The 11,154-nt window shown below is 38.6% G+C and overlaps 1 protein-coding gene across 2 annotated transcripts in view; it reads right to left on the bottom strand.

The window, feature by feature from the left end:
• Nucleotides 1-285: 285 nt before the first annotated feature.
• LFR (ARM repeat superfamily protein) overlaps nucleotides 286-11,154 on the bottom strand; it is a 40,781-nt gene continuing 29,912 nt past the window's right edge. Inside the window, exons 3-8 of one of the 2 annotated variants that reach the window (XM_087693945.1) lie at nucleotides 2,787-2,929; nucleotides 2,168-2,424; nucleotides 1,729-1,834; nucleotides 1,449-1,587; nucleotides 1,211-1,338; nucleotides 286-602 (exon numbers count right to left, since the gene is read on the bottom strand). In XM_087693945.1, the coding sequence (XP_087550071.1) occupies nucleotides 347-602; nucleotides 1,211-1,338; nucleotides 1,449-1,587; nucleotides 1,729-1,834; nucleotides 2,168-2,424; nucleotides 2,787-2,929 (1,029 nt within the window). In that variant the 3' untranslated portion in view covers nucleotides 286-346. Of the gene's footprint in view, nucleotides 603-1,210; nucleotides 1,339-1,448; nucleotides 1,588-1,728; nucleotides 1,838-2,167; nucleotides 2,425-2,786; nucleotides 2,930-11,154 lie in introns of both variants that reach the window. The other variant, XM_087693944.1, reaches the window with a different exon arrangement.

Here is an 11,154-nt window from a genome sequence, read left to right as displayed (position 1 = left end):
GAGTGTGTGTGTGTGTGTGTGTGTGAGAAGCAAACAAACTTCTGGAAGAGACAACAAGACCATGGTCTATAGGAGCTAGAGAGGACAACTATAGTAGAGACATTCTATAGAGGACAACTGCTAGAGCTAGAGAGGACAACTATAAGCAAGACAGATTGTGAAGAAAAAGATGGTTGCAATAAAAGAATGGACAAGGATAAGAGCAGGGAGAGACTCTGTGTGTGTGTGTGTGTGTGTGTTGTACTAACATCCCTCTTTCTCCTGCCTTTGCAATTGCATACTCACTATCAAGTAAGATTACATCCTTAAGAAGAGAAAGTTATATAATGTACAACACACAATGCTGTTAAGAGCCCCAAACACCACGAGCTGTTGCAACCTTTGAACCAGATCTAGAGCTCAACTCCCACAAAATCCTTGCAAATGTGTCGGACAATTTAGCATCAAAAAATGCAAGCTCTGCGAAGGTGTTCTCATATGCTAGAAGCAGAGCCTTGTTTTGCGGCTCTGAAGCCAAGCTTTCTATAGTTAATGCAGCCTTCCGACAAACTTCCAATAAAGGATGAGGAGCTTGAATAACTTTGACCAGCCTTCCTATAGCCCTGAAAGAAGAACATGTGAACCTATTAGTATCTTTGCTAATTCACTGGACTTATAGAGGTAGCTATTATGTCATAAACACGAAAATAACAGATAAATGCCTTGCTTCCTCCCTCTCTCCCTCCCCTCCCTCAGAAACTCAGTTCAAGGACCTCCGTGATCATTACAAAGCCATAAGCACAGCCCCCAATAAACCACACTAAAAGACCACAACAAGGAAATCCCTGCAAGACTGCCTAACAGAAATCACTGACTACAGAGTTCACAACAAACAACAGCTACCTTAGAACTATGCTCACACAAAGGTCTTTGGAGGCAGACACATTTAGGTAGAAAATGGAGAGGGGGGAATAGAAAAGCTTAAAGCAGCGAACTGCAAACTACCAGAGGAGTTGTCAGCCAAGAAGTGAGCCATGGTCCAGGGATGGAAGGACATGGCCAAAAATAGAAAGCTTGAGGCCACAAGACAGGATATAGAACAGGGATGGATGTGGTAGACATACAACATGGCTGGAAGAAGGATACAATACAGCTTATTGGCTTTCCAGAGAGAGATGTAAGGTATTGCGTTAATGAGATATTTTACATTATAATCTTTTTAAATACATACCATCGTTCATTAGCGAGTCGCAGACGACAATCCATATTGACTTCAGCAAAATTGTAGAGAGCTGCAACTGCTGCTGCTTGTGCATCTGCCCCAGGCATGCTCAACAAATCCACCAATCGTTTGTAAATCTAAAACAAGGAAGTTGATCACTTAATAAATCCACCTTAACTTATGTTAATAAGGATGCCAGATCGACCAAGCTATGTCAAACTTAGCTGTTGATAGATAAATAAAGCACCTGCGGTATAAATGAAACAAGAGAAGGTTCATTGTCTGGGTTGACTACAAGTCTCCCCAGTAACTCTGCAGCAGAGCAATGCCACGCTTTTATAGGGGACTCCAGCATCTGCAGCATTGCTTCAACTGCTCTTTTCTCCCTGTTTAATGAACATGCATGTCAGTGTGATGGAGTTTTATTTAGGACCAGATTTGGTGTAGGAAAATCTAAATATCTGACAACGTGAAAATGACAGATCAGCACAGAAAATTGAGTTTTTAAGCCACAGAGTTTTACACACATGGTTCTATCCTGTGGGTCTGAAACTCGTTCAGAAAACATCCGCAGATTGAGGTATGGTGCTAAGTTGACAATTGTCTCAACTGCATTGGTGACTAATTCTTCATCTTCTGCAGCAGAACAAGCCCCAAGCTAAGGTCAGACTAGGAGAGAGAAACATTTCAGGTATGTCTTCAAAAAAACACACTGATCTTGCAGATTTGGAGAGGTTCAACCAGTCATCTCTGCAAGCCAGTTCGGCTTAACAATTGTCTATACACTTCTGCTTGAATAGGAAAGGGGATATTATTTTAAGTTGGAAGTATTGTAGGGAATTGTGTCTTAAATATTAGATCTAGCAAACTGCATGTAGCCTTTCGCTGCATGAAGCAGTAATACAAACAAACTGTAAATTAGATATCCAAAAATCAGTTGTAGTCTAGTAATATTCTCTCAAATACCTGTATGGTGATCTTCCATACATTGGATTAAGGTTTCTAAACAATGGCGATGCTGAGCCATGAAAATCTCATTTTCAGGCATGAACGAAAAATTCCGGAGAACATTCGAAGCAGCAACAGCACATAGCTGCCTCTCAGCACGGCCCTCTTCATCCAAGTTAAAAAGCCCTTCTTCATCAAGCCAAACTTCAAATCCTTTTCTTGGAATTTCCTTATCTACAGTCGCATCATCTGCACCAAGGCTCTCATGCAGAGACCTACACAATGCAGAAATGGATCACATGAATACACAGATAACTAGACTGCTAGAAACACTCAGGCACAGCTAAGTAGAGAGAACAAAAGAGCAGGTCCGTAGTCAGCATGAAGTACAGGAAGTTGCAATAGATACCACAAAGTTTACAGCCTAAAAAACAGAGGGCTTCCACAACTTCTTGGTTGCCCCTTCTGTGGACCAACAGCGACTAGCAAAGCAGAATTTTCTTCCATGCCTCCCTTGATGGGTCTCCCCCTCAAGGAACCAAAAGGTGACCATGTAACACATTCTAGAAAACCCGAATGTTATTCCAAGCAGAAGCAAGCACAGAAACAATAAGAACAAGGATTAAGCATGTCTTACCTAAGTCGCACAACAGGATCCTTTGGACTTGCCACTTCATATTCCAAACCAAATCCTGAAAAAACGCTGTTGTTTCCAAGTGAGCGTGGCCTCAATAATTTCCCAGGTTCTCTTGGGTTCGAAATGTTGCGCCAATCATCGATCTTTACTGGACCAACCCGACAAAGAAAATGAAATTAGGATTGTCTAATTCCCTTGCATACCTGGCACAAATAACACCAGCCAAGCAGGCATGAATGTCTCAAAACCACTCCTAGAAACATAACGCTTTTATCAAATAAATGAGCTTATCCTACTGTTGCTGTCAGCTTAGCCATACTCACAAAACTGGACTTCTCTGATTGAATGACACTAGAACCAAAGAGAAGACTGCTGAAACTGGAACAGGTAGTCATGTGATCATGGGACGGCTCTAATGTGAACACAATCAGCTGCTGCTGCAGCTCCAAGGCTCAGAGTCATGGCATATGTGATTATCAAGCATCTCTGCCTATCAAATTACTGTGTCTACAGCCACAGCTTCTGGTGTTTAAAATAGTGCGATAAATCTGGCTCTGGATCTCTCAGGACTGTAGAATTGGGCAGCTGAAGAACTGGCTGCAGAGAGGGGCCCTACCGGACTGGTATCTATCTTGAAGAACTCACTGAAGCCACTACTTTACTTGAGTCATTTATGAAGGTTGCTAATGTAAATTCAGTCGGTGGATAGCAGATTGGGTGAGATCCAGTGTTCTACAACAGGGCTGAGTTGCCTGCAACTGGAGAAGACTTGATTTGGGCTCCTTGGTCACTCTAAGGGGCAAACTCAGTTTTAGAGTTCTTGGTTGCAAAGAACAATAAGTTTTTTCAAAATTGTGAGGGATTGAACCTCAATTTGCCGGAATTGAAGAGGATTTCAGTTTAAGAAACTTGGAGGGATATTGAGTTCTCGGCATGGTCTCTTGCAGGAGATTTTATTGGATGGAACTTGGAGGGATATCAAGTTCTCGGCCCAATAATAACTCCGGTTCTACTTTTAATGTCTCGTCCTCTTGTAATCTAGACTTATCTTAAAAAACTTGATTAAAATTAGCGACATACATTTTCAATAAACTTACATCGAAAGCATAATGAACCTTGATATAAGATGGCAATTCAAGTATATGCAAGTGAGCTAATCTTGCTTAAGATTTTGAAAGGTCTTGCAAAACAAAAAGACAATTTTTTATCTTTCTTAAGAAGTAACGTATCAACTTCATTAAACTCTAATTTGCTCTCTTATTCTTATCATAATATTTCTTTTGCCTCTGTTGTGTTTCCTTAAAGTGTTATTTCATTTTCTTTAGTTTCTCATCCATTTTTTAAATATTATTTTGCTTTTTAGGGAAAATTTATATCACCTTCATCAAACTTTTTAGAAAAGATTATATCATCTTCATTAAACTGTAATGCTCTCTTGTTTTTATCATAATACTTATTTTGTCTCTCTTGTACTTTCTTAACGTATTGTTTTATTTTTCTTAATTCTCAATTCACCTTTTCAAGTATTGTTTTAAAATCTCTACTCTATTTAAAACATCAAAAAAAAAAAACATAAGACATAATTATAATCATACATTGCTTCAAACGAATATATGTCTTGAGCTATTATATACAAATTTAATTCATGACAAATATTCAATCCAATTATTTTACTCTTCATTCACATACATCCTATATATGTCCTCAAAAACTCGGTTCACATTCTCTCTCTCTCTCTCTCTCTCCGTAAGCTCCATTCCCTATGCAGGTCGCCTGAGGAGGACGCCTCTAGGTCGTCCCCCAGGTCCCATGGCTCCTCTTCGTCAGGAGCCCCTTCTCTCTCTCTCTCTCTCTCTCTCTCTCTCTCTCTCTCTCTCTCTATGGATGAAATGTAATACTCATCCTAAGTTTTATCCTATGGCTTTAATTATGACTTATCAAAAGTTAGACGTAAATTTTTATTCTTTGTTAGAAACAACACTTTTTTATATATTATGTAAATAAAATATTTTTTATTAATAATTTGATCACATTTAGAGCAATAATAATATTTTTATTGAAAAAAATGAATCATTTTCATAAACTTAACAACTATCACAAAAATTGTAACATATCCTCCTCTAATAACATGTAACTTTATGATAAAATCCATAAATACGAATCTCTACTTTTAGCTAGGTATGTCCAACTGTAGCAGTCAAACAAACATACATTTTTGTTTAATTTTATTTTGTTAACACTCTAAATACTCCCTCAAATATATTCTAATAATCCAAGACAAGCAAAGAAAAACAAATCGTGACATTCTTTATGAATTTTTTTCTTGAATTTTGACATAATAGGAACACATAAATGGTTTAAGTAATAAAGATTTTTTTTAAGCATGTGAATTTTTTCATCATACATTTGTTAAAATTTTTTATTTAAAAAGATCAAGTCCTTACGAGTGTTGTTCTACACTTTTATTTGTATATCGTCAATCAAGTCAATTCATATAACAAATACACATAGATCTATAACTTAAGAAATCAACAACTTTAGTTTCCTTTCCAAACGCATGGCTGATATCAAACTCAAATACATATAACAACTATAGTCGTCTATTCTATTGATTATTTAACATTTGGCTAAGTGAAAATATATCTTAAACTTTAATTATTAGTTCTTTGCTTAAATTTCACTCCAAGTAGCAAATGTCTCGAATGTTTTAGAAAATAGACTATAGCAACAAGTTCTAGATCGTGTAGAAGTCATACTTCATTTTCATAAGTCATAAGCTACTACTCATCCCTCTTGTGTCAATACACATCCCAATTGTTAGTAATCTAGTCAGCGCATGTGTAAGTCTATACTATGCATAGCATTACTAGGTATTCTAGACATTTTATGGTGGTCATTATGCTGATTATTTAGGCATTTAATGCTAATGACTAGCATTAAATATTGATCGACCTGCTTGCATTTATGGCATTATTTTTGCCTATATATTATGGGCTCCCCTCCTTAGTCAATCATTTATCACCTGACGTTCTATTGGAGAGAAAGTCAATGCCAATGCCCACATAGCTAGTGACTCATGGTTGTACGCATTTATCTCGTGTTTGATATATAGGTTCCATTTTTCGAGCATTCTTATGAGTTTTTTTCTTTGCAGTGTTCTTCTGTGTTTTCTCTTTCTTTCTCTTCTATCTTGTGTTCAGTACTTAATTTTAGCATCTTTTTATGCTTCCATTAATGCCTCCACTTCTGACACATCGTCACCAAAAAGTTTCATCATGTTTCGTGTTTCAAGGTTTCAAGGTTTCATTTTGCGTTTCGTTTTATTTGCTACCTTCAGGTTTTGAGGTTTCAAAAAATATTATTTAAAATAATTGAAAATATTATATATTAGTAATATTAGAGGATAAAAAATAGATCCATATATAGTATTATTAGAGGAAGAAAATATATCCATAAAATAAAAGCACTCATTTCACCTAGATCCTAGAGTCAAAAGTCAAAAGTCTAAAACCAAAACATCAATTTCAACTATTGATTTAAAAATTAGCATTCATGAATCACAAATCAAAATGTATAGACTACAACATACATATAATACATAATGTAAAGTGAACGTAGAAATTGATTTTTATAAGTGAAACCTTAAAAGGCGGCATTTTTGCTTAAGCTGAGGGGCCCAAGATAGAGGAAAAGGTGAAGGAGTGTATGGAAGAGGTCGAGGACAAAGAGGATTAAGAGATGAGGTGGAGATAGAAAAGAATGAGAGATGGAGTAGGAAGCGATGACAGAAGAGGAGATGCACAAGGAGGAGAAGGTGAGAGGGCGTGCAAGGAGGACATAGAGAAAGTGTGGTTTGTAATAGACAAACAATCGGCATGTTCTTTGAAGAAAAGAAAGTTTTTACCTTGTTTCGTAAAAAAAGATGAAGGAGATGATTGGATACACAAAAAGGTGGAAAAAATGTTAATTATAAAAGAAAAACAACCCCCATTTTCTTTTTAATAAAGGAAAACCTTTTCAAAAAATTTTCATTTTGCAACCCTGTTTTGCGAAACAAAATGAAACGTTTCGGATGTTTCGAGGTTTTGCATTTTGTCAAGACAAAATGCGTTTTTTTGTTACTATGTTCTAACATGGTGTCAAATTTCAAGATCTACACTCCTGTTATTGTTCCCTGCTAATTACAAGTCTTCCCCCGCTGATCACTGACTTTTCCAGGCTGCTATAAACTATTTACAGCTTGATGACAGCTGCCTGCTGCCAAACACACTGTTTCCCACCTTTTGTGGGCTGTGTTATTGGTTCAACAGGCTGTGTTTTCAATTTCTGCATTATTTTATTACTGATCGATCTGCATTTTGCTGCACAGCTGCTGTGTTTACAGCATTTACTGACATTACCGGCTGGGAGACAGCACTTTCCAGCTTTTGGTAGTGTCTGTTGGCTGTAATCTACCTCTTTTCTCTGTTTTTGCAATCAGTTTTGTGATCAGCTTGTGTACATTGCATGTGAACACTGTTTAGTATAGTCTATACTGTTGGTTGTACTTTCTCCCTCCTCTTCTTCTTTCCTTTCTCCTTCTATCTTCTCCAGATGACACCTCCCTACTATTCTTTTGATGACAAATTACATGGCCCTAATTACCTCACATGGAGGGCTATTATGAAATCATGATTTGTGTAGAAACAATTATGGTACATTGTGTCTGGAGCTTGTGAGAGTCTTGAGTATCCTACTCCTCTTCCAACCAATTTTGATGACAACTATGAAGTTGTGCTCGCATGGGATACTAATGATCTACTCTTCTTTGTTGCATCTCCAAAGAAATTCTTTTGATCATCACCTCTTGCAAGACTTCTCCCATGATTTGGGCAAAGCTTTAGGTGTCGTACAAGGCTTCTTTGCCCATGCGTATCATTACCCTTTATGGACCGCTCTAGTAGATAAAATTCGAGCCAAAGGACACTATTCAATCTTTCTTACTTTGTATTGCATAGATACAAGACCAGCTTCAACACATGCAGTCCACCCTTCCAAAGGCTCATCTTTTGGGGATTGTGCTCTACAAGCTCCCTCCAAAGTTTGATGGAGTCACCAATGCTTTGAGGGCTTAGACGTCATCGACATCCATAAGTTTTCTACTATGTCCTCGATGTTGCTTGAGCAAGAGACATCTTTGTGGTTATAGGGGAGGTTTTCATCCCAATCTAATGGCTCTAGTAAGGCCTTTACAACTTCAAAGAGGGATGATGAGAAAATGAAGTCGAAGACCTAGTGTTATCACTATGGTGAGAAAAGCCATTTGAGCAAGGATTGCAAAGAGTTAGTGACTTCAAGGAAGAAGGAGCAGTAGAAGAAGAAGTAAGATATGGACTCCTCCGCCTAGTCATCTACCTCCTCCAACTCCGACTTGAATCCTCTCGCCAAGGCTCGGAATGGATCTTCTTATTCAAACCAAGGGAAGGACTCGGCATCCCCGCTTGCTTTCAGTGCATATAATGCAATCATCTCACGACTATCCAATGCCACAGAGGGATTGTGAGAGGGTGGTGAGGTGAGGCAAGTTAGCCTCAACTATAAACATATACAATCGCACAGGTTCCAAAGAGAGACTTTCCTAATGCATCGACTTGCATGTTTTTGAAATCCTAGAGCTAGGATTGATATCCAGGTTCATGATGGGCTGTTACTAGACAAAGAGTGGGATTGGCTCCTAGGCTCCTAGTCCGAGCTCACATGAGGGGACACTTTGGCAATCTTGGCCAAAGATAGGGAATAGGGAATATCTATGGTCACGTATGTTTGAAGGCATCTTTGACAAGATAGTCTTGTATGCTACTGCAAGACATTGTTGACAGACATAGAGATCTGTTATGATTCTTCTCTATTTTTTCAAGTTTTGATACGATCGACATTGATATCAGGCTCTCTCCCAAGCACCTTGATCATGGCTTGATCACCCACTACTTTGATATCCATGGTCCTATTTTGGTGGTCTTTGTTGTATGGACAATGATGAGTCATTATCATTGTATCATTGTATTATATTAGATGACCCATGGTCTGAGAGAGGGTGTTGGTAGTCTAGTCAGCTCATATGTGAGTTTGGGCTATGCATAGCATTACTAGGTATTTTGGGCATTCTATGGTGGTCATTATGTTGATTATTGAGGTGTTTATTGCTGGGCAACCAGCATTAAAGGCTGGCCGACCTGCTGCCATTTATGGCACTATTTTGGTCTATATATTATGGGCTCCCTCCTCGCTCAATCATTCATCACCTAAGGTTCTAATGGAAAGAGGAAACCAATGACAATGACAACGCAACCAATGACTTACTATTGTACACAATAGTCTCGTAATTGGTATATGGATTCCATTTCCCGAGCATACTTCTGAGTTCTCTTCTTTGAAATGTTCTCTTGTGCTTTCTCTTTCTTTCTTTTCTATCTCGTGTTCAATAGTTTATTTCAGCATTTGTTTATGCTTCCATTGTTGCATCCACTTCTGACATTAATTGCTCCCCACAGACATCACAAAATAAAACAAAAGGTTTCCCCATCTCGAAGAGTTTTCAAAATATAGTTCTCAACTATCTTCAATTTCAATGTTTCAAAGGTTTTCTCACAAGCATTTGTCCAAACAAAGCTTTAGTTTTCTTAGTTAATTTAGTCAACGGACTTGTTATTTTAGAGAAGTCTCAAATATGGTTCTCTCATTCTGAACTAACCCCTAGAAGCTTACTCATATCTTTCATGCACTTAGATAAAGGCCATTCAACAATAATCTTTACTTTCTCAAAATCTATATGAATTCCATCCTTGGAGATAACTCTTCCTAGATAAACAATTTTATTCGTTACAAAAAAACATTTGCTCCGTTTTGTTAGCAATCATGTGCGTCTTGTGTGGTCACCTCGTGCATATGAGCCTCAGTTTGAATCAGATGAGGACATTAGGAGCTAACATTGTATTTGTCTATCATTTTCTGTGTTTTAGACACTTTAGATGGAAGGCACATTAGTGCATTTCTTTTGTTGCACTTAATGACTATTTTTAAGGGATTTGACCACATTTAAGATTTTCCCTCTTTTTTGCCTATATATAGGCACCATGCCCTCCTACTTTCATCATCCATTATCCATCATTGATCCCTCGTGATCAACCAATCCTCCTGATTCTCTCATCCCCTTGCTACTGTCTAGTGCCCACACTAATGCGTAGAGCTGTGTGTTGGGGCTAACAATTGTAGCCTTGTACCTTTAGCCATGGCAATCACATTGTTCCTTCTCTCCCCTACATTCTCTCTTTGTCTCCTTCTCTCTCTCTCTATTCACTTTCATATTTTTATCGCGCACTCTCACATGGTACCAAAGCCACGCATGAGATCCGGAAATCTTGAAGAGGAGTGTACTGTCCGCAATGAAACTTATAACATTCCACACATGCTACAAATCTTGCGTTTGGAATCAAACATGGCAAGGTGGCTTGTTTCCAACCCCTTTTTAGGCTACGTTTACCAAGGTAGATTTGCGTTTTGCTCCTAGGCGGCCTCTACCAGGCTAGATAACACCATTACTACACCCGAGTGGCGTCAAACAAGCTAGATAGCCATTCTATTGATGGGCGACACCAAAATTGACCTACATTTTTTGCAAGCAGCTCACAGCACACTTGCTATAGGAATAGGCCCTACATGGCCTACGTTTTCTGCAAGCAAACCCCCCCGAAACTGTGTTTTACTGCTGGGAAGCCTCCTTTTTGCTAGCCAGGAGTCTTTAAGGCTGAGCAGCAACTCTTCTCAGTTGGGCCGCACTATTCTCTCTTCGGCGACCTGTTTACAAGTAGACAACATCCTTTCTCTACTACCTTTCAAAATGGTTGGTCTTTTTTGACCAAGGCAACCTTTTTTCAATGCTGGGAAGTCTCTTTTTCAGGCCAACGACAAGACAGATTTGCGTTTATTGCACGTACCCAATTTCCGAGCACTCCTTATACATTACCAACCCTTGAAGTGGTTGCAATTACAAACTGAAGACATATTTTCCTCTACATTTACTCCTCCCTTTCTTTGTCCGACATTGTGTGTTCCCTTCAACATCAAATACTCACAGTCTACCTTGCCCTAGTCAATCTTCTTCTATACCGTGGCCCGACGGACCCCAATTATCCCGAGGACACCTCTTATTGGTCACCTTTATTGCAGTGGCAACATCTTCTTTGTTTTCTTGCAAATACTTTATTGAAGCACATCTATGGCCGACATGTATGCTATGGGGAGATCATGTGGTTTGGAATCATTCAGAGCAACCATCATCTTATTACTTTGTCCCGTTATATTCTTCCGGGGCATCTAGTCTTCAATTGGC

This window comes from Lygodium microphyllum, chromosome 15 (assembly GCF_053477565.2).
Source record: "Lygodium microphyllum isolate KBCC chromosome 15, Lygodium_microphyllum_v1.1.10, whole genome shotgun sequence".
NCBI lineage: Eukaryota > Viridiplantae > Streptophyta > Polypodiopsida > Schizaeales > Lygodiaceae > Lygodium > Lygodium microphyllum.
The sequence above is the reverse complement of the archived record's forward strand: the minus strand, read 5'-3'. Positions and strand labels throughout refer to the sequence as shown.